Source organism: Artibeus jamaicensis, unplaced genomic scaffold, assembly GCF_021234435.1.
Source record: "Artibeus jamaicensis isolate MK-2021 breed Jamaican fruit bat unplaced genomic scaffold, CSHL_Jam_final scaffold_474, whole genome shotgun sequence".
Lineage (NCBI taxonomy): Eukaryota > Metazoa > Chordata > Mammalia > Chiroptera > Phyllostomidae > Artibeus > Artibeus jamaicensis.
The window spans coordinates 24,162,060-24,186,488 of record NW_026522046.1 but is presented as its reverse complement, the minus strand read 5'-3'; the positions used below and the strand labels follow the sequence as shown (position 1 = coordinate 24,186,488).

Here is a 24,429-nt window from a genome sequence, read left to right as displayed (position 1 = left end):
AAGCTATGTCTAAGAGATATGTTCACGTTAGAACACAAGAATATGCAGGATGAGAGGGTAGGAGAGAACAAAGAAAAGAAGGATCACGTAGCACAATTGTTTTGGTGCATACGGGCCCCCTGGCAGGGGAGAGAGTGGGTCCCTGAGAAGGTGCTTCCCCGGAGTCTCGGTTGCTAAGGGAAAGCTCACACTCCTTCAACACTGTTGTCTCCCAGGAGCCACGTGAATCTTTTTAATATGACATCATTTCAGCTTTACAATGGCGCCATGTCAAAGCACGTTTTTCCAAAGTTAAGAACATGACTTACATACAAATATAGAACAAAGGTGTCAAAATGTATTAAATTCATAATTGAATTAAGGAGCTAGTAACAGGGCAAAGTTGGTTTCCAAAAGGAAAGAGGAAGAGGGATTTATGTAGCACAGCAAGAAAAATATTTTTTAAAGATGGTTAAAGTCCTACAGACAATAATATAACCTTTGGTGTTATTTTTTTCTATTGGACAGAAATCTGCAAATTAATACGTAACTTCATAGCAAACAGGAAAGTCAAACAAAGGTACATTTTTCAAGGGAATCAAATAATCCTTGGGCAGGCCTGATAGTGACCCAGGATGACATTGAACGTGATCCTCTTTATTTCCTATCACTTCCTGTTCAACCTCCAGCCTTTTTCTCTCTAGAGTGAAAGCATCATAGAGTCAGCAGCTGGCGGTGTCTTTTCCACAATAGTGAAAAATATGGAAGCACATAATGAGCAGTGACAGGCACTAAGCATGCCCTGTGCAAATGTTTGCTTAGCTTGAATCAAACTGATCTTCAGAAAGCTTAGTAATTCGCATAAGTGGTAAGTGGCGGATTCCCTGAGATTTCTTATAACTTCTCAGTAAGGAGGAGTATTAGTTTCTTGGGGCTGCTGTGACAAGTTATCATGGACTTGGTGCCTTAAAGCAACAGAAATTTATCTTCTCACAGTTCCGGAGGCTCGAAGTCTGAGAGCGGTTGGCAGGGCCATGATCCCTCTGAAGGCTTTAGAGAAGAATCCCTCCTTGCCTCTTCCTAGTTTCTGGTGTATCCTTGGCTTTTAGCTGCATCATTCCAATTTCTGCCTGTCTTCACGTGGTTGTCTTCCTTTGATGTGTCTCTGTATTTCTGTCTCTATATTTAAGGACATCTGTGATTAGATTTAAGGCCCATGCTAATAAAGTATGACCTCTTCTTAATTTATATGTTAATTAAATTAGCAAAGACTATTTCCAAATAAGATCTCATACACTGTACTATCGGTTAAGGCTTGGACATATTTTACGGCAAACACAATTCAACCCATTATTGTCTATACTATACAACCCATTACTCTACCTATACTATACTATACTATACTATACTATACTATACTATACTATACACTGTAACTATACTATTTTATAGCTATAACAGGAGGCTTCAGAGTCAGAAGATCTTGACTTTGAATTCCTTAGCCCACTTAGTCAGGTAAGAACCTCTCAGCCTTGTGTAGGGGCTTTCTGCTTCCCCAGGTGCCGGGGGAAAATCCTGTTCTGAGCTTGGTGGAATTTCAGGAGCCCTAGGCACTTATGACTGGTTTGCTTCCAGTCACCTTGTTTTGATCTGCTATCTCTAGCTCTAATAATAAATCCCTTTCATGTTCTCTGAAATGAAGCACTTGCCTTTTACCCAGGTTCTAGTAAGTAAGTTCTTATCTTGACCCTGTGTTGTCTGAGGTTTTGGTAGCTGTTCAGGAGACCAGTTCTTCTGGGACCTAGTCCATGCCTTACTCTTGCTAAAGTGTCCAGGTTCCAACAAGCACCAACTGAGCTGTGAGTTACTAGAGAACAGGGAGGGAGCAGACATTACTCTGGCTGGCAAAACAGAAAGTGGCCAGAGGGGGCCTGTTCCTTTTTGTGGCTGGCCTGACACTCAGGAGGTGGGGTCAATGGATTTCCAAGCTGGAGGACGTCAGTGGTGCCCCATGCCGGAGAGGGCTTTTCGGGTGTGGGAGCAGCAGCAGTTCTCAGCATTGGGCTGAAGAGAGCAGCACTTTGCAAGTTTTTAGCTGTAAAAACCTGCCAAATTAGTTTCGAGAAACTATGAAACCCCTCACACATTTTTAAGTTAGTGTCTAAAATTTTTTACCATAAGTTTAGATAATTGCAAAAGATTTAATTTTGTCATTTTGTAATATATTAACATTTAAAAATAAAAATGTTCCATCATGCTTTTAAAATTGTCCAGTGGAAGCTGGATTCTATAATAATTTAATACCATTAACATGTCTTTACATATTCATGAACAAGTTCTTCTAAAATGGTTGGAATTTTTGCAAATTTCTTTTTTCCTCTTTGAATTCACATTTCCATTTTAATTCTTTCTCAGAATTTAACTCTGATTTGATATATTTTTAAGCCTAAAAGTCTCTTATTGTTTACTCTGTTCTACTTCTTTGCAAAAAAAATCAAAATTTGAAATTGTCTTCTTAACAAACACCATAAAAGTTCTAAGAGTTTAAATTTTTTCCATTTTGGTTGAGTGATTTTTATATAATCAAAAAAAGTGAAGATAATACATTTTGATACATAATTAGTAAATATAAAATATAAAATTTATTAGAAATCCAGTTCCTAATGAAATAACTGTTTTTCCCTACTTAGTTCTTGTATCTATGAATGATTATTGCTTTTTGCTAGAATGAGATAGTTTTATATTAATTTTATTACTTTTCATTTTTACATATAAATGTGCTAAGAAATATTAACATAAATATTATAATATATCAAATATATTTAAAAGGCTTTATCAAAACTTAATAAGTGATTACTAATTACAGTAGTCATTTATTACTCTTTGAGATGCTTTGATTAACTCCACATATCCAGAGGACTGAGAAAATGGAAATATCCCTTATTTTCCATATTTTTGCCAATACATGTATTCATAAAATGCTTTTATCTTAATCCCATGATTTAAACGTATTTTCACTGAAATCTTGGAGCTGAAACTTCTCTTTATTTGGACAGTGAAGGGCTGTAATTGGCAAACCGGTTATCTCATCAGCCCCAGTCACATGACTAACTGTCCATCAGGAAAAGTTTGACCTCTTTAAATATTTGTGTTTTGCATTTCAAAAAATAGTGTAATAATCAGTGGAAGAAGATTATAGAACACATTTTATAAGACAGATTACTAAAATCCAAGATTTAAAAATGATGTAGATCTAATATAGTTAATTTATGAATGTTTTATCAAGTTTTATAAAGGTAATTAAAATGCTATTTCTCATCACTTAATTTATAAAATTATAGTATAATTTATAGCTTACAATATTACTTATTTATGAGCTACAGAATAGAGAGTATGATAAAAAGTATGCTTAGATGCTGGTGTCTAGTTTTGGGGATTTACTAAATAAGAACAATATATAAAATTAGAATTAACTCCAATAATTTTATTAGACATCATGATCAAGTTTTCCTATGTATTTAACCAGTGAGAATGGCCATCATAAACCAAGCAACAAACAACAAGTGCTGGAAATGATGTGGAGAAAAGGGGAGCCTAGGACACTGTTGGTGGGAATGCAGACTGGTGCAACCACTATAAAAAATAGTTTGGAATTTCTTCAGAAAACGAAAAATGAAACTGCCTTTTGACCTAGCAATTTCACTGTGATGGTTATATCCTAAGAAGCCTGAAACACCAATCCAAAAGACCTTATGCACCTCAATGTTTACAGCAGCACAATTTATGATAGCCAAATGCTGGAAGAAAACTAAGTGCCCATTGGTAAATGAGCAGATCAAAAAACTATGGTACATTTACACAATGGAATGCTACACAGCAGAAAGAAAGTAGGAGCTCCTACCCTTTGTGATAGTGAAATAAGCGAAATAAGCCAGGTGGTAAGGAACAAATATCATATGATCTCATCTTTAGGTCGAACCTAATCAACAAAACAAACAAACAGGCAAGCAAAATATATAATCAGAGACATTGAAATTAGGAACAAATGGACAGTAACCAAAGGGGAGGTGGGAGGGGGTAATATGGGGAAAAGGGTGAAGTGTTTTCAGGAACAACTATAAAGGGACACAGGAACAAAACCAAGGCGGGGGGGTGGTAGAAATAAGAGACAGAGGTGGGGAGGGCTGGAGTGGTGGGGAGAGGTGGGGAAAAAGGCAGAAAACTATACTTGAACAACAATAAAATAAAAAATGTTATTTTATTTTAATATATTTCTTAATAAATATATACTTTAATAAGATAAAATACTTTTAGTTTTGAAAAAATTCTATGTATTTAAATGAAAAGAAATGTAAATAGTACTATTAAAAATAATTAGTTAAGCAGCTAGCATTTATTTAAAAAAACAAAGAAATAGAAAATACTAAATATTTTAAGATAAAATACAATCAGTATGAATTATTGAGGTAAATATTTCCTTGTGTATTTGATAAAATAGATTATAACCTCATATTGAAAATATACATCAATTCTAAAAATAGTTTGTAAAGTTTTATGTATAATTTTTTATTCACTGAGTTTTTAAACTCTTGGTAGTTGAAGAAAACATTTTAGTGACATTAAGAGTGTGTTATTCACTATGGTGGACCACACTCCTGCCCCTGCAGTTCACACCTCTGTGTAAGCACTTTCTTTTGGTTCTAGCCAACAGAATATGACAAAGGTGATGGGAAGTGATTCTGTGACTCATGTAATATTATATAAGACTGTTCTGCTAATAAAGTCACTCGAGAGCCTTACCTTCCTTGTTTGATGAAGTAGTTGGCCGTATTGAGGAAGCTCCTGTGACAGGAACTACAGGTGGCCTGTAAGAGCTGATGGTGTTCTGAAGGAGCTCAGGGCTGCTGCCAGCAGACAGCAAGGAAATGAAGTTCCCAATGACCTGAGTTAAATTGGAAATGGATCCTTCTCCAGTCAAATCTCCAGATGAGAATGTAGCCCACCTAACACTTTGATTGCAGCCTTGTGAAACCCCAAGCCAAAGACTGAGAAACCATGGCCAGAATCCTGACCCACAGAAACATGAAATAATAAATGTGTGTTGTGTTAAGCTGCTAAATTTATAGTAATTTGTTGTGCAACAGTAGATAACAGATACACTAATCTATTTAGTTTTGGATTTCTGGGTGCTTTTCTTCATAAATAATAACAAGTCCTACAAAAGAATATTAGAATAGCTGAAAAGCATTGTTTATACTTTTATATGGGGGAAGCTTTCTTTTTAAGCATTCATTATACCTCATTGATTCTTTTAAAATATATTTTATTGATTATGCCATTACAGTTGACCCATTTCCCCCTTCATTCCTCCCCACCCTGCACACCCCCTCTCACCACATTCCTCCCCCTTAGTTTATATCCATGTGTCATAAGTTCTTTAGCGTCTACATTTCCCACAGTACTCTTGCCCTCCCCCTGTCTATTTTCTCCCCACTGTCTATGCTACTTATTCTCTGTACCTTCTCCCCCCTTCTTCTGCTCCCACTCCCCTGTTGCTAACCCTCCATGTGATCTCCATTTCTGTGGCTCTACTCCTGATCCAGCTGTCCATCTAGTTTGCTTTTGTTTTAGGTGTGGTTGTTAATAACTGTGAGTTTGCTGTCCTTTCACTGTTCATCTTTTTTATCTTCTTTTTCTTAGATAAGTCCCTTTAACATTTCATATAATAGGTAAGGAGAGGGAAGTTAAAAAACATTTCATATAATAAAGCCTTGGTGATGATGAACTCCTTGAACTTGACCTTATCTGAGAAGCACTTTATCTGCCCTTCCATTCTAAATGAAAGCTTTGCTGGATAGAGCAATCTTGAATGGAGGTTCTTGCCTTTCATGATTTGGAATACTTCTTTCCAGCCCCTTCTTGACTGTAAGGTCTCTTTTGAGAAATCCGCTGACAGTCTGAAGGGAACTCCTTTGTAGGTGACCGTCCCCTTATCTCTTGCTGCTTCTAGGATTCTCTCCTTCATTTTAATCTTGGCTAACATAATTATGATGTGCCTTGGTGTGTTTCTTCTTGGGTCCCACTTCTTTGGGACTCTCTGAGCTTCTTGGATTTCCTGGAAGTCTATCGCCTTTGCCAGATTGGGGAAATTCTCCTTTATTATTTGTTCAAATAAGTTTTCCACTGGTAGCTGTTCCTCTCCCCCTTCTGGTACCCCTATAATTTGGATGTTGGAGCGTTTAAAGATGTCCTGGAGGTTCCTAAGTCTCTTCTCATTTTTTTGAATTCTTGTTTCTTCATATTTTCCTGTTTGGTCATTTTTTTTCTTCCTCCTGGTTCACTCCCTTGATTTCAGTCCCAGTTTCCTTTTCATCACTATTAGTTTCTTGTGTAATTCCCTTCATTTCAATTAGTTTAGCCTTCATATGTTCCTCTAATCTGTGACTAAAATCAACCAATTCTGTGAGTATCCTGATCACCAGTGTTTTGAACTGTGCATCTAAAAGTTTTGCTATTTCTTCGTCGCTTAGAGTTATGGGCTCTGGGGCTTTGAGGTCTTCTTGAGCCATTTTTGGTCTGTTCGTGCCCGTTAAGTATGAGGAGTGGAGCCTTAGATGTTCACCAGCGCAGGGCCGCTTAGGTCGCTGGATTGTGATGCAGTCAGGCTGAAGAATTTGTTGTTATCAGACTTCCGAAAAGTTCAATTTTCTGTGTTCTGGCTGTGTTTTCTATTGCTAATATTTTGTTGTCTCTAAACTTGGTTGTGTGAGAAAGCACGGCATCTCCACCTATGCCTCCATCTTGGCAGAAGTCCTCCTTCAAGGGATTCTTAACTACTTTTTGTGTCGTGGACCTTTAGATAGTCTGATGATACCTATGGACACTTTCCCAGAATAACATTTTTAAAAAGATTTTATTTTTATTTTTGGAGAGAGGGAGAGGGAAGGAGGAGAGGGAGAGAAACATCAATGTGTGGTTGCCTCTTGAGCTCCCCCCGCTGGGGACCTGGCCTGCAACCCAGGCATGTGTGCTGACTGGGAATAGAACCGGCGACCCTTAGGTTTGCAGGCCCGTGCTCAATCCACTGAGCTACACCAGCCAGGGCCCCAGAGTAACATTTTTTAAGCACACAAAATTAAATACATGTAATTTAAAGAAAAACCAATTGTAATGAAATACTGGGGAGCTGTGGGCCCCAGATCAGAAACTTCTTTATGGAGCAGTAGCCCCTGCTGGAGTCTTTCCTCCCTGCCCGAACGGTCTCGTGTGGCCACATGTTTGTGAGGTGAATGTGAACGCTGCTGGGGAAGGGGACAGGGGCCCTGGTGGCTTTGTCGGGACTGGGGATCAGCAGGGGCAGCAGACCACGCTTCCACAGCAACCCCGAGTGGCAGCGGCATGAGAAAATCAGCCACAGAAGAGCTCAGCTCTTCACTCGTGACACTGTCCTTTTGGAAGCAGCAGGCCTGATATTTCTGCCGGACCAACCCCAGGGTTCTTGGCCAAATGGGGGGGAAGAGGGGAGGAAGGAGATACCATATGGGGTCCGAGTAAGTAAAGAGAAAATAAGACAGATGTGCCTGTTGTTGTAACCCAACCTGGCAAGGTGGGTTAAATCTATGTCATTCATTCTGTATTGCTTAATTTAAAAAAAAATGAGCATGTATAACTTTTGTGACAGAAAAAAGCAGAACATGTAAGGCTTTCCTTCCATTTCATTAATGATATTGTGTCATAACACTGCCTGGATTCAAACATCTTAAGCTATTGGCAGAGGTTGTGGAGTCTGAGAAAGGATTAGCAGACTCTGGATTAACTGGAGCAAGGACATCTCTGCCAAAAGGAAGGATCACTGGAACTCCACAAATTCTTACCCTTTAGACGCATGCCCTCGACTCTGATAGTAGTGAGTTGGTGGTAGATGCTCAAGTACGCAGTGCTCAGAAGACTTAATTGTTATTGACCCTGCACTGAGGGATCTACAGAAGCAACATGTGCCTGGAGACAGATGTCTTCTTCACACTGTGTAATCTCAAGAGTTGGGGGAGTTTGTGGAGACCCCCTGGGCATTGTAGGCACTGGAGGGGTGAGTATGGAGCAGGAATGGGGCAGAACAGCTTTATTTAGTTCACAGGTTGGTCTTATCCTTTGAACAAAGTGAATGAGGATAAAATAGGTATGAAAACAACAGCACTGAGACCTATTATTTATTAAAGAACTAAATTCAAATTGGGAGAAGTTAAGGATAATGGAACAGATGATGCTGACTCACTAACAGGCTTACACAGGTCAAATCTGGGGCTACTCAAAGTCCAATCAAGGAAAGGGCCAGCAAGGAGCTCCCCAGGTACCAGGGAACTCTCAAAATCACTGGATTATATATACATCGGTGAAAATGTAACCAGATGAAGGAAGCCTATTTACTAAAACTTCTCTGGGGAGTCTATAGGTCATTGGAAAACAGTCATTCATTTAATCATTAAATACTTATCACATGCTTTCTGAGTGCCTAGCATTGTCCTGGATGCTGGGGGTAAGCAGTGAACAAAAAGCCAGAGTCCCTGTTCTTCTGGAGATTGCATTCTAGTGGGAGATATAGATAATACAGAATAAATACAGAATGTCTCAGGGAATGACAAAGGCTGCGAAGAAGAGTAACACGCATTAAGGGGAGAGAGTGATGGGAAGGAACATGTTACACAGGCTGGAGAGGGAAGGCTTTTCTGTTAAGGTGACTTTGAGCAGAGAGCTGAAAAGGGGTGAGCAAGCATTGGGCCATAACATACGAGAAAGAGGAAAGAGGAACACAAAAGCCATGAGGCGGGAGCTTGCAGAGGTGTGTGAGGAACAGAAAAGAGGCCAGTGTGGCTGGAGCGGAAGAAGCTGGGAAGGAGACACAGCAGAATGCTTTTATGTGAAGTGGGATATTCAGTCTGCAAGGAGGTTTGCTCAAGGAGCAGCAAAGCACTGCTAAAATTTCTTCTGAGATGTGTAAGTCTGTGTAGGTTGCGGTCCGAATGGGGCCTTTGTTTTGCTGAATGTGTGGGGCATGTCATTTGGAGCTTGTGCTGCATGCTCAGAGCAAGGAAGAGCTCTCAGGTGCCGCCACCAGACTCCGACCTTTCCGGCCCTTCCTGCGTTGTACACGAGTTTCAAACTAAATAAAAGGTGAGTCAGTACCGCAAGAACAGAGGACTGAGGTAGTCGGAAAGTATTAGCCTGCCTTGGTGCCCATCTACTCCTAAAATTGTTTTGTATGATGATCAGATAAAATGAGAAGGGTCTGAAAACTCAGATAAAGAGAGTTCCTTGCTTGTATCTTCCTCCATCTTCAAAGCCAGCAGTGGCTGGTCAGTACTCTTTTGTCTTTCTGCTCCCCACGTAAGGGCTGCTGTGACTGCAGCCAGATAATCCAGGATAACTTCCGTATTTTAAAGTTGGCCAACTGGCAAGCCTAATTCCATTGATGGCCTTAATTCCCCTCTGTCATATAAAATAACACATTCACTGGCTCCAGGGATTAGCACGTGGTCATCTTTGGGGGGCCGTGATTCTGCCTGTTACCATCACACTCCATAAATGCAAAGCAGTCACCTTCTGATGGCCTTGATTTTCTATTTCAATATTAATGTCATTGTCTTTATGCTCTTTAGTGTAAACTGCCTCATACATGTTTTGGAAACGAGGCAATGGAAAATGGGCCCTAATATATTGAACACATGTAAATTATGAGCAGTGTAGGGGTTCAGAATAGGTCACCTCAAGATGTGCCTCTGTGGCACGCAGATTGTTCTGAACTAAAGGCCATTTTGGCCAGAGACTCGAGAAACTTCTGCCCCTCCCTTAGTTATCTATAAGAAGTTGAATTAGAGTCTCACCCACAATAAGCAATCATCAGAGAAAAGCTCAGTCACCCAATCACCCTTTCCATCTCTGCATTTCTCCTGCCTATGGGGTCCCTGGCTCTCTCATACGGCCGAGACTTCCATACATATGTATGTATTAAGTTCAGTTATTTTCTCTTGCTAATACATCTCATGTCTATTTGCTTATTAGACCAGCTGGAAAAACCCTGAAGGTAGAGAAAGTTTTTTCCTCCCCTACAACAGATTCCATTAAGGTAGAAAGTCAGAGAGTTGTCTAAGGTTTTTCCTCTGCCCCCACCTCACCATTAAAATGAAGGGGGTGGGGCTACTTCAAACAGCAAGTTGATAATCTTGAACTACTCCCCTTTTTCAGAGTTGACAGTCCATTCTACCATATTCTTAATCAAGTCTTTGGAGGAAAAAAGGATTGAATTGGCTACTATATGAATTATCTAGTCCTGTTTAACAAGTTATCTCAGGATTTAGAGAATGAAAACATAAAACACTATCTCACTGTGTCTCTGGGGAAGATATTTGGGTGCTGCCCAACAGGGTGCCTCTGGCTCAACTTACAGTCAGGGTGATCTCCGAGGGCTTGACTGGGGATGCCCCACTCCCGAGCTCACTCTTGGGGTGTCAGTGATGTCCAGGTCCTCATGGGTCGTTGCACTGAGCTGCCTCGGTTACTCTCCGGCCGTGGCCTGGAGGCCTCTCTCAGCTCTTTGCCATGTGGGCTGCTCCACTGGGTACCTACTCCAGGGCAGCCGGCTGCCCCAGGGCGGTGGGCAGTGCGGGAGGGAGAGCCCGGGAGGGCAGCAGCGGTGGAGCTGTAGCGCAGTTCCAGAACCGCGATCCCACCCACATGAGTCCCTGGGTCCCGTCCACACGCAGGGGGAGGGGCTGCACAAGGTCCTGAGTACCAGGAGAAGGAGGCTGGTTTTGTGGGGGGGCTATCACAGCCACATCTGAGTTTTTTTCAGTTAAAGCATCAGTTTAAAATGCCATTGAAAAAATCACCTGAAATTACCAAGGTCACAGTTCTGGGAACCAGCCGACACACATGGACCCAAATAAATAGGTGTCAGTATAACTTCCATCAGAGAGAGAGAAATGTAGAGGATGAGACACTAGAAAATAAAGCATTTTAGGAGCGACGATTTGCAACATGTTGTCAATAAACTTTTGATTGATAAATATAAATAACAATATCAAGGAGAAGTCATAACACAATTGTTACTACCATATACTATGATAATTACAGACAGATTCTCTCTGAGACCCACTTTTCCCCCCAGAGTTTGCAAGTGACATAAACAACAAAACAATAAAAAGGCAGCAGAGGTATGTTGAAATAAGTGAGGCCTAAGAGCATGTATTAGAAAAGTGAAAGTATTAAATATTAAGTCAAAACCGAATTCTCCACTACTAGAATCCACCTGGGGAAGCAGGAAAGCTATCATACTATTTGAAATGATAGAAATGAAGAAAAAACGTACATCGGAACATTCACAGATGCTCACAGTATGTCCCAGATTATGGCTTGAGCAATATAACGCAGAATAAATAATAAGGTATGGAAAATGTCACTTCCACAGAGAGAGACTGATGATACTGAAAAACTCAAAAGAAATAATTATTTCATATGAATAACAATATCTCTGAGAATATAGGTATCACTTACATTTGAGTGGGTTTTTTCATGGTAGCTCAGCAAAAACAATGAAAAAATTTATTCCTATTGCTCCTTTTTCTCTCCCTTTTTCTTTGATTCAGTTTTTCTTCCCTTCTATTTTTGTCTGTTTCTTCTATTTCTTAAGTTATTTATGGTTAAACTTGCTTCTTGTCTTGACGACGTAACTAGGTTTTTACATTAATATATCTTGAATCACAACTACATAAAACACATATTTTAGTAACTATCTGGCTCCCAACTTATTTTCTCAAGAGAAGGCATTGAAAAAAATGTTAGCTTCACATCTGATGTATTTTACTTGCACGACAGGTTAATTGAGCGTCCCCTTCTGTTTAATATCTTTGATGTTGAATTCACATAGGTCCAGGAACCTTATGTTTTAATATTAAAACATGGATCAAGCATGACAATTATGATACTGCTACTAACAACAACTTGAATATTTTAACACCTTTATTGAGGTATAATAGACATACAATAAAATGAACAGAAGAACTTGAATTTGAATGTCACATTTTTTCTTTTCACGGTGTGATTGTGCTTTGAACATTTGATAAAATATTTCTCTCAAGGCACAACATAAAGTTTGTCGCACATTTAATGACACTCTTGGTGGATATGGCAAACATTCTCAGTTGTCAATTTGGTCTTGTTAAGAACCCTGATTTTTTTCCAGGTTATCAGGTGGGCAAGGTACACAGGGAATGTGAGTCCTCCTGCCCTCCAAAATACAAATTACAATTTGTCCAGTCCATTCATTTTTGCTTTTGTGTTGGCAGGTGATCCAGTTTTGGTTAACGAGGGTTGAAGCAAATTCAGCAGGCCCCTTCTGATGAAAAGATTTCCCATTCATCAGCCATCTTGGGAGTATGAGAAACTAAGCCAACCCACTGAGAAAGCAGAGTAGGAAGATGAAAGAATTTAGGTCTTTAATGCTTCTGTTTAGCTGCCAAATTTAGTGATTGTGCCTCAGGCCTAGCTCTAAACTTCTTTTGTGATATAAGTAGCTTATGAGAGACACTATGTTAAGTAACTGCAGAGAGAATCATTCCCAGCGCACAACATGGTGGTCCTACATCTTTTTGTTCAAGCCACTGCTACACAGATGCTCTATGATCCCAGCCAAAAGCATCCTGCTTCATAAGTGGGGCAGATAAGGTTCCAATATTAAGGAACTGCCACGTGTACCACCAGTTTATACCTGGCAAAAGACTATTTCTAAAAGTTCTAAATTACAGGTAATGGAAGCCACAAATCAAATCTAAACAATAAAAGGAATTCATTGGCTCATGTAAATGAGAAGTCCAGAGATAGTTCAGGCTTTAGGGGGTTTGATGTAGAAGTTCTTGATGTTAATCATAATCAGAATTTTTTTTCTTCCTTGATATTCTCAACTCTGTCCTCCCCAACTGTTAGCTTCTTTTTCCAGTTGGCTTTCATTATGGTGGTAAGACATTTACAGTAGTTTCAGGCCTCACACTTCCACATCCTACACCTCGAACTCTGATTGAGACATCTGACTGGCCAGAAGGTTGAAACGTTCTGATTGGCTTGCCCTAAGTCACATGTTCAATCTCAGGAGCGGAGGATAGACTCAGATTTCCTGGAAGTTCATGGGTCTGTAAATGGAAACTGGAGGTTTGAAATGAAATGTTGAAACCCAAACATAGTGTGTATTCCATGGACTGAGAATTATAATGCAAAGGAACTTAAAACAATGTTTTGAATTGATTTATACTCTACTTACTCAATGTGAGGCAGGGAAAACAAATGACATTTGGCCCATGAATTACCAGCAAGGCACAAGATTTGATGAGCTCTTTGGAAACTAAGAATAACTCAGGTTGAGAACCTCTGCTAAGTCCTGATATAAATATTGGTGGGATATGACTTTTGTTTGTTTCTAGAACTAGATGTCAAGGCAATTAATAGTGATTTAAAGCAGCTGCTTCAGGAGAAATGTCAAACTGCTCTTTAAAAATGTTAATGGAAAATTTAAAAATCTGTGAATCTTTTCAATACCTTCATTTTTCTGAAATCTAAAATTACTAGTATGAAAAGAGAATGCAATGCAATTCAGTCAAATTCACAGACACTTACTGGTACAGCTGCCATTTGTGCCAGAAAATAAGTAAAATTGGCAGAAAACACAACCAGCTATTTGCGGAGGCGCTTAAAACCCACGGCCTGTGTTTGCATGGATTCCTGGCACGTGATGCAGACCATGACCATCCAAGAGCCTGGCTTGGGTAATCATCACCCTGTAAACCTTAAATTTATTTTACACTTGCTTTTGAAACCTGAAAATACTGTCAACTTGTTTTCCTAGATGGAGTTGGTAAAAATTCCAGCATATTGTGCAAAATTATAGATCCCAGTAAATCCACTTTTTAAATTCTTTGGACATCAAGAATATGTTAAAAAAAAGTGATACCTACTTTGGAAAGGAACCTGATGCCCTCCGAATGCCTTATCGTTTTGACCAGAGCAGCACAAGGTGGGAATAGGAGAAGCTGGGGATCCTAGGGTTGGCTTGCCAGGGACTTTCTCCTCAGAACCATTCTTAGTCAGGTGAAACTATCCATGCCCAAAGCTATAATGACTTTGCTGCTTTCTCTCAGAAAATAATTCTACAAGCTAATTGCTTTTATTATGGAAATGCATTTCAGGACTGAAGTTCAGGATATTTTGAAAATTCAATTCGGTGCAATGTGTATATAAATAAGCTGCTTAGGAGGAGGAGAAAAGAGGCAGCCGACGAGAATTCTTTTCTAATGCTTTGAGATTGTCTGTGGTTTAAGCAATTAACCTTGTAATTTTTTCTTCATGTCTTAGAAAAGACAATTTGAGTACTTTAAATAACCACAACAGTGCTATATTCACACTGTAAGTAGAAAGTGCAAGTAATGGAAAACATTGATATTTTCCCAACCAGTCTCTCAGCTTTCTCCTTTCATGTACTAAACAGACTACAGGATAGTGTTGAAGACCTTGAGTCTAGGCCAGACTGCCTGGGTTCTGCCTCTGTCACTTGTTAACTGGGTGATCTTGGATAGATTACGAACTTTCTGTACCTGGTCTCCTTTATCTGTGAAATGGAGAAAATAGCTACTTGTGTCATGGGCTAATAGAGTATTTAAAGCAGTAAGCACTATTTAAGTAAGCATCAGCTGTAATTAGTTATGAATATTCAGATACATTTTTGCATTGGAAGTTTTACTGGAATCCTAAGATAATTGAATCAATATATTTTTGCAGACAAAAGTATTTGCTTTGAAAAGTCATTTAGCTGACTTATTAAAAGATAAACAGCAGAACTCTTAGTTAAAAGTAATTTAGAATATTATATTAGAAGTAGTCTTTGTTTACACAAATACTCCAAATATTATTTGAGGTTCTAAGGTTTATTTAATAAATACTTATTGAGTATTTACCATGTGTCAGGCACTGTTCTAGTGTGGGATTGATAGATGTGTGTGCGTGGGTGGGGCGGTGAGTGCAAAATCCTTGCTTACACAGAACTTATGTCCTTTCAGGAGGACACAGATGGTAAAAAAACAAATAAATGATATGGCAGGTGCCGATAAGTTCTATGAAGATTACGCAAAGCCAAGTGAGGGTAGAGAGTGGTGGAGAGTAGACTGCCATGGTGAAGGCCTCTCTGATAAGGTCTCACTCTATTTTAGAAATAAAGGAATGAGCCATGTGAATAGTTGAGGAAAGAGCTGTTCAGGAAAGGGTTCCCCAGATGCAAAGTTTCTGGGGTGAGAAAGTGCTTGGTATATTTAAGGAATGGCAGTGTGGAACTTCATCCATGGAGTCTGTCTCCAGAGCTTCCATTCCACATCCCCACATTATCTTCTGTACTCTCCTCCGTAAACTCTCTGCTTCAAATATGAAAATCATGTGAAACAATAATCATCACTATTATAACACATATAAATTATACAGACTTCAAACGTTTTCTTAATATAGACATACATTGTTGTTCTGTTGACTTACAGATTCCAAAGAATCAGTGTGGACAACAGATCTGACTTTTCTCTTTTGAAAAGGAAGTAAAAATATTGAATACAGAGCAGCAATTAGGACATTCTGAAATGCTTTGTAGCCTAGAAAGACCCATAGCTTAGGATTTTTGTGTAAAATTTTTCATGCCTAATTATTTTTCTGAAGTGAATCCTGGGTCCCTGAAGGGTCTCTGAACTCAGTAAAAGTTGAGAATCACACCAGCAAATAGTGTTTAAGAAACTAGAAATCTTTCTGGCTTTGTTTTAAAATAACACCTCAAATGAGCAAAAGTGTAACAGAAAAATAAGAATGTTTTTGATTGTCTTACTCCGAAAAAGGGAACTATAGAAGAAACCAATAACTTTTTTATTTTGATTTTTTAAGGTTTTATGAATATGGTACCATTTATAGAATAATTACTAATTAACTGAATTAAGCTTGAAGATTTAAGTCTCCAAGAGCTTCTTTTAGGGGAAATTATGAAGAGTAGCAGATAATTTCATAGAAAAGCAGCCACCTGGCTAGAGGAGTATTTTGAAGAATATGTACAACTGAGTATTATAACCTTTCTATTTCTGACGCAGTGCTGAAAATTCGGGGTGAGGAGAATCTGAATCAGTGGTTATAAAGTAAGACCATGTGTTATTCTAGGTGCCCTGAGAAGTCTCCAAGATGGATTTAGGTGTGAAAGGATTTTATGAAGGGAAAGATATTTGTGAGAGAAAATCAAGAGGAAGGCAGATGAGCTGGGAGACCCGTGAAACTGTGGCACAAGTTTGACTCTGAATGAAGGAGACAGAGAAGGAAGGTTGGAGGGAAACGTCCTAGCTCACCCACCGTCTACGGAGGGTTCAGTAAGGCAGTCAGGGAGTCCTGGAGCCAGTCCCAGACTAGGGAGGTCGCAGTCTCCCAGGACTCAGCTTGTCTTGGTGTTTGGTGTTCTTGGAGCACTCCATCACTGGCAGGGAACAGCCTGCTGGATGGAAGTCTGGCCACCAAACTCCGCTAAGCATTTCCGTGCTGGGCCCTTGTCAATCATGCTGGGATGATGTTGGAGAGGTGCGGCCTCATGACCACGGCTCTGAGTCAGCTGGGGAGCCATTTCTCTGCATCTTCTACCACCTTCAACCTCAGCCCCTCCACTCCAAGTCATTTTTGGGGGGGGGAGTAGTTTACATATTAAAATTTTAATCACTTACTGAAAATGTCATTTCAAAATTATACTCTCATCAGGAAAATGTGAAAAGGGTATGGATACATCTTCTGTGATTTTATGTTGCAAATACCACTGTTCAGTAGATCATTTACTATGAAACAATTGTACTGATATATCTTGTTCCATTCTCCCATTAGACAGAAATACAACTTTAAGATGGCTGTGGTATAATTATTCAGGTTATTCTAAAAAAAAAAACACCTCAGTCATTAGCAGCCATAGAAACCTGCCGAAGCACTGCCCAGCCAACCAGAAACTGGTGAGAAGAGGGTGCCATGTCCCTCAGGTGGTCTCAGGTGGTGGCAAAGGGGTTGGGACCCTGGGAAACAGGAAAATGTCTTCTGTTTTTATGTTTATTTTATGCATGCATTGTGGGGAATGATCTTCCATAAATGGCTTACTAAGGAATTGTTACAAAGTTACTTAGTAGCTAATAAATTACTGCGTCTGTCTCCCTGGTTTGTTATTTAGTAAACAGTTCTCATGGTCATAAGCAGACAGAGCCCAGTTCTTGTAGTCTCAAGATCATTTCAGCAAAAGACACATTTAAATGCTGGCTAGTGAAGAGTAATGCTGAAAGATTACACCATGGCTAGCTACATGGCAGGGAGTTTGAGCGACATAACAGCCTCTCATGCCTCGGTCAGCCCTCCTCTGCTTTCTGCTCTTCCTCCTCGCTTTCCTCTCAGGCTGTTGCAGTGAGGCACTCCCCACCTACTGCACTGCTCGAGATGGGTTTGGCCCAGAGCGGAGCACTTGATTATAGGCGTCTTCTCTAAACATGAGTCCTCCAGGCCTGAATGTCAGGTGTTATATGCAGCGAACGCTAATCAGGTTCTATTTTGCCATTATTTCAAATGGGAAAAAACTGTAATGGCTGTTGGTTGATGCTTAAGCATGTTCTAAAATGAAGCATAACACAGCAAAAAGTCTAAATATAATGGACAAAATGTTCATGTGCAGATGCTTAAATCATCACTTTCTGATCACCAAAAAACTAATAGAATTATTGCCTAACGCTTCTTTTGAATGTAGTACTGTGCACAGTTTGAATGTCCTGTGTAGCTGTGATGGTTACTTTTGTGTTGACTTCACTGGCCTAAGTGATGCCCAGATAGAGGCTTAAATGTTACTTATGGGTGTGTCTGCAAGGGTGTTTCTGCGAGAGATTAAAATTTGATTCAGTAGACCGAGGAAAGAGATGCCCACTGTGTATGGGCATTACCCAATCTGTTGAGGGTCCAAATAGAACAAAAAGTCTGAGGAAGAATACCTTCCCTCTTTCTTCTCAAGCTGGGATGTCCATTGTCTCTTGCCCCATCAGAGCTCTTGGCTCTTGGGCCTTCAGACTCCAGGAATCGCAGTAACAGCCTTTGGCCTCAAACTAAATTGCACCCCTGGCTTTCCTGATTCTCCAGCTTGCAGATGGCAGGCTGTGGGATTTCTCAGCCTCCATAACCATGTGAGCATTCCTATAACATATCTCCTCCTATATATCCTTGTATACCTGGGTTCTGTTTGTTCTGCTTCTCTGGTGATCCCTGACGAATACAGTAGCAGACACTGTCTGTGACTGTCCACATCCCCCCTGCCCTTTCTGGCAGTGAGCTGATTTCCAACTGCTGACACCAGAGAGTCTTTGCCTGAGGCCTTTCATGGTCCATGGGAACTCACTGGGTCTTTGTCACAGGGGAGCCTGTCTTCCAATGAATGTTCTATGGGCGTAGTCCTCACCCAGTGACTCACTGAAATGGGCGAATGAAGGCTACTGCTCCCTCACTGCTCTGGAAGAGTAGCGGTTGAGGCCTACATTCTACATTGATTTCTTATACTGGTGTTTCCCAGATTATTAGCCAAATAAGGTATTTGCTTTTGAATCCCTGTCCCAGGTGTCTGCTTCGGAAGGACATCATACACTGTGTGGACTAGGGATGACTACGATATTTCAATCTCTTTCCCACTCCAACAGTATCCCACAGGGACATCCCTTTCATTGACATTTGGCATGGTTTTCAAAACACCTGTGTGTGATTCTGACATTCTACCGATTTTTTTAGAATATAAATAATTAGTTCCCTCATACATCATTTTGTCTAAAATATTGTACTAAGTTTTGAGGATGGAAATATCAGCATTTCCTATAAAAACATCTCTGAAAAACATTATTTCAAGAGGTATGACATTGTATGGAGCTTAGGTATTAAAAAACCAAGAAATATAAAAAAGTGCAAATAATTAAAATGTCCATCAACATTGATGGATGGGGGATACGCAAACAGTGGAACATTATTCAGCCATAAAAAGGAATATTATTCAGCCATAAAAAGGAATATTATTCAGCCATAAAAAATCAATGAAGCATTGATTTGTGTACAGCATGGATGGACCTTGAAAATATGCTATGTAAAAGAAGCTACACATAAAAGGCCACATACTATATGACCCTCTTTATACAGAATGTCCAAAATAGGCAAATAAAGTGGCTGAAAATAGATTAGTTGTCGACACGGACTGGAGGAAGGGCAAATGAGCGTAACTGCTAATGGGGACAGGGTTTCTTCTGGGGTGACAAAAATGTTCTGGAATCAGGTGATCGTGATCGTTGCACAACTTCATAAATATACTAAAAATTGCAGAAGTCAAGGGCTATCCTACCAAGAAAGTGCTCCTGGGAAGAGGCTGTGTGGGATACACCCACACTGCCTGTCATTGATGTCTGTCTTCTATTCGGATGTGCATTACTCTTAGTTTACGAGCCTTCCTAGATTTTCTTAGAGAGGACTTTATGCTCAGTGCTACTGGTAACCCCCTGGGAAGGTGGCCTGGCGGGAACCGTATTCTTACAGGCTTCGGAGAGGAGGTTTTGACTATTTTTGCAGGAAGGCTCTCCATGAGCTCACTTTGGAAGTCATGTTGTTGCTGCATTTCATCAGTTTGGCAGCTGGACTCTGCAGCTGTTGTTGCTCCCAGGTTCCTATGCTCATAGCACAACTCATTATCACCTCACCCTACGCTCCTCCCATCCGCTTCCCTGGGGCCTCGTTAACTACCGAGGCCCGGCACACTGCCGGAACTTTAGTGCCCACGGTACGCACTGGTTTGACCACGAAATCCATGAGGCTGCAGGTGGGCAGGCAGGAGTGTTTCTGGGTTCTCCCCCGGTACCTGCTGGCTCTCTCTCCTTGTATATAGCTCACTCAGAGGGAGTCTTCCCTGCTAATAGGTGCTCTGGCACGTCCGGCAGCTGCCCAGTAGGTCAGGTAAAACTAGAAAGAATGGGGGACCTAGTTCTGGGGAACTTACTGCCCCTTGGGGTGAACTCGGACTAGTAAGAAAGAGTAGATGTGAGGAAGCAAGCCATCAGCTACTTCCCTCTTCTTCCCCCCCCCTCCTCCCACCAACTGTTCTGAGATGCGAGGTTTCTGTAAAGTTTCCTGAGAGATGAACTTCATGACTGAGCATCCAGCTGTGTTTGCTGATGTAGATGTGGCCAGCTTGGTAATGGACCGCTTTGTGTGAGCTTCTCCTCTTTTCTGGATTCATTTCCTCCCTTTGCTCTTGCTTCTTGGTATTGCACACCTCCCTAAATAAAGTGTTGTGCTCACTCAGGCTCTAGGGGAACTGGGATAAGATGAAATATAATTTTCTTTTACAAAGAAGCATATGCTGTAGAGAGCAGGGACTAGCACACACTGGGGGGTAAAGTGGAGGAAGTGGGTGCCTAATGTAGTAGAGTATCAAGTATAATAAGTCAATTTGGACAAATAAGACTGTCTAGTTTACTTTCTTGCCACTAGACAAAGCCACCGCTTCTACCTAAGCTTCATCTTAGGTAGTATGCAAATTTACATTTTGTAAACGAAATTAAAACCATGCTACAGCCGCCTTGCTAATTTAAAAGTATCAGGCTATAAATCAGCATTTAGCCTTCGTGTTCCACAGGCACGCAGTGATCAGCGTGACAATGAAACGAAGCGCACCAGCCAACATTCGGCTTAATGAGTTTCGTACTTGAAAATATTTTCTTTGGAAGGCTAATCACTTCAAAATGTGTGCAATTATTCAAAAACACTTTTTGGAACCATTTGGTGTGTGGGAACATCGCATCAGCTGTCAGTGAAAGCCAGCCCCTCTCAGTGAGCACTTCTGTGTGTCTCTGGGTATGTGTTATCTGAAGACCCCCGGGAAGGAGAACTCTGGAGGTCAAGGTTCTCAAACCTTTAAAGCCCATTGCCCCGCCCCCACTGCCACTCTCTTCAGTGCTTGTCTCAGGCACCAGTTCTTCCATGACACTTAGTGACCAGAAATGCTGCATTTCTGTAATGTCCTAAATTAAACCCGATTTGAGCTTTCTACTCAACAAGGTTGGTAACATATGAATTGTTGCTCACCGTTGGAGCCCCTTCTCTTTTCCTGGGACACATATAGGAATATTTTGTTCATTAGACTCCAGAGTGTTAGGATCTGCAAGCTTTTCAGGAACGTATGATATTATTTAGACCTAAAGGTTAAAAAAGGTCACCTGTTAAAAAAAAGCGCAACAACTAACCAAATCAAAATGAACAAACACTTAATGTTTACAAAATATTCTATAGCTTCATACTGAGCAAAAATTAAATTTAGTATTAGAATATTTCACATTTGAAGAAGTTAAAACATTTTAAATATTTCCCTCAGAAATTAGAGCCAAACATAAATAAATGAATTAGGCATAGAAAAACAGTCTCTGAATCAAAACTCTTAAAACATAATAAAATTGGAGGGGTTATAACAATTTTAAAGCAGCCCTGTTGACCAGGGTCTTAGGGAATCCTGACTACAAGGAAGCTTCCCCTTGAGTCTATGCACGCTCTCGCCCGTCGGAAGCTGGGACCACTTGCTTGGTTTTGTGCCCCAGGCAGCTCACATGACCTGTCTGCACCCGGAGGCAGCAGGCATCCTCAGACGGTGCCGTCTACTTCCTCCGTCATAAAGCCTTTGAGTCTGGCCTCGGCTCCCCTTGTCACAAACTCGGTGCTCAGCCCTCAGGAATTCACACAGCCCTCACAGGAGGCTGCGGCCCTACCCGAGTGTCCCTCCTCTCTGGAAACCCTCTGTCCCACCCCAGTTTCAGGCTCCTTCTCTCGCACAGACACGGATCTTCCAAACCAAAGTGGCTAGTTTGCTGGACAACCTCCTACAACCGAATAAGCTCTTGGCGCCCTACATGGCAAGGGAACCCAGATAGCTGGAGCCCACGGTCTGGAGGTTCTTCCTCACAAAGACAAATTGCTTTTTCACTTTTATCTTCTCCCAAGTCTGCAAGAGCAAAATATAAAAAAAAATATTTTATAGGAGGCTTTAAAAATATGCTTCATCAAACCCTTCCATTCAATTCCTACATGTGCTCTTTTCTCTCCTCCCCTCCCCTCGTTCCCAAGGAGAGTCGTCTGTGTGAAGGAGGAGGCTTTGTTGTTCAGTAACTATTAATCTTTGGGGTGAACTCCAGATAAGAACGTACCTTCCTTTTAAGCTCTCAAACCACAGGATGTTTCTGTTGTAAGGTTACAGGTAGTTTAAAATTTGATTCAAACATGTAATCACAGCAGTTGAGCCTCTCTTTGACGCCTGACACAGTTCTGCCCTCATGATGGTATATGCAACTGTAGCAAGAGTAGGGGGAAGCAGACATTAATTTCTATTTTTAAAAGATTTATTTATTTATTTGTTTTTAGACAGAGGGGGAGAGTGGGAGAAAGAGAAGGAGAGAAACATCAACGTGTGGTTGCCTCTCGTGCGTCCCCAACTGGGGACCTGGCCGGAAACCCAGGCATGTGCCCTGACTAGAAATTGAACTGGAGACTCTTTGGTTTGCAGGCCGGCCCTCAATCCACTGAGTCACATGAGTCAGGGCTAATTTTAAAATATCACACAGAAAATATATAAATTTAGAACTTTGATGAACACTCTGAAGTATAGCTTGCTAGACCAGCGTGCAAGAGCGACCTCACTTACATTGCAGAGTTAGGAAAAGCTTTTGAGAGAGTGATGTGTGAGCTGAGACCTGGGGAATAATATTTAACTAGGAAGAGCGAGTGAGAGAGTGGGGTTGATAGGGGTGAGCATTCCAATGGCTGTGTCACCCATGCTTCTGGGGTGCAGTGCAGCCCCACACTGGTGACATTGCACTGTGGTATCCTGAGCACCCCAACACCCCAACAGAAGAGCGTCTACCCTTGAAAATGAAGGAAGAACCAGCCCCATCCCACCATTGGCGGTGGGAGTGGCAGCCCTGCTGATGACTGTATTGCTTTCAGGGTCATTTTTCTATTTTCTTGAAGTTCAAACACAGATGGTTCTATTGAATCCTCCTGTGGAATACCAGAAGTCCAACAGCCTTCTTTCATTTTTCCCTATTTTCCAGTTCCCTTTAATCTCAGCTGGCAGTGCTTCTCCTGGTCTAATCCTATCTCTGAATCTGGCTTCTGTGGAAGCGGCTGATTATATGTGAAGTTCACACTTCCTTATACTTACCTCCTAATCCAATGGTTGTTCAGCCACAGACTTAGTGTTCTCTTCAGGACAAGCTTGTTTTTCTTCTTCTTCTTCTTTTTTTTTTTGCAATAGAGATTGACTGAGAATTTCACAACTCTTCAAGTTCTGGTTCTTTTTTGGTTAACAATTCTTTCAATCTTTTTCTTTTCTCTTGAATTTTACTGTAAGTGATAAGAAAGCAAGCCACTCCTTCAGCACTGTGCTTAGAAATCTCCTCAGCTAATTATATTCAGTTTTATAAGTTCTATCTTCCACAAAACGCTAGAACTCCAACAAAATTCAGCCAAATTTTTTTGCCACTTATAACAAGGATCACATTTTTTCAGTTTCCAATAACATTACCTCATTTCCATTTAAGATCTCATCAGAATGACCTTTACCATGTTAATGTAAGATACATACAATCTTGTAGAGAATTTTTATAAGTTTATTTGAGCCAAGTTGATGATAATTGCAAGGAAGCAACATCTCAATAAATTGAGAAAGTGCTCCAGAGAATGGCAGTTTTGCAGCTTTTTTAATATATTGGAATCAAAGAGGAGACATAAGGAGGGTTACATGAAATCCATTGGTGGTAGTAGATTAAGGGGGCAGGAGAAAGCAAAGCAGGGAAATCTCAGAGTGAATAAAAAAGCAAAACAGAGAGACACGTATTTCTTTTATATTGGTGGGCACAGGAGAGTTAACACAGCACACAGAGGGGTATGTGGGCAACAAGATACTAACAGGGGACCTGTGGTTTCTGCCTGGTGCCAGTGGTCGTGCCCTGAGGGGTCTGGGAGAGCAGATGACTCTGACGTTTCAAAGGTGTGTTATCTGTGATGCAAAAAGACAATCCACAGGCTCACTTAAGAAGGTAATGACAGACTTTTGTCAAGGAAGTTGCAGTCCTAGGATGTGACTACTTGCCACGACCTTCTTTTAGTTAGAAATTTGAATGTTCAGATTTTCAGTTTGTGAGTTTTTAAGACCACTGTGCAGATCTCCCCGAGCTTATCAGGTTTAGTATGTGGCCTCGTTTTCTTGCACAACATTCATATTCCTGTCAACATTCTGTTCATGATGATATATGTGGGTATTTTCTAAAATAATAGAGGCTCTTTCCTTCCTGAGCTCTCACCAGGAACACC

At 40.6% G+C, this 24,429-nt stretch overlaps 1 protein-coding gene across 1 annotated transcript in view; it reads right to left on the bottom strand.

Annotated features, from left to right (window-relative positions):
* The window catches only part of LOC128625773 (uncharacterized), a 39,719-nt gene that overhangs the window by 6,320 nt on the left and 8,970 nt on the right, over nucleotides 1-24,429 (bottom strand). The window contains 1 exon segment of the mRNA XM_053657732.1: nucleotides 4,780-4,921. Within this exon segment, the coding sequence (XP_053513707.1) occupies nucleotides 4,780-4,921 (142 nt within the window).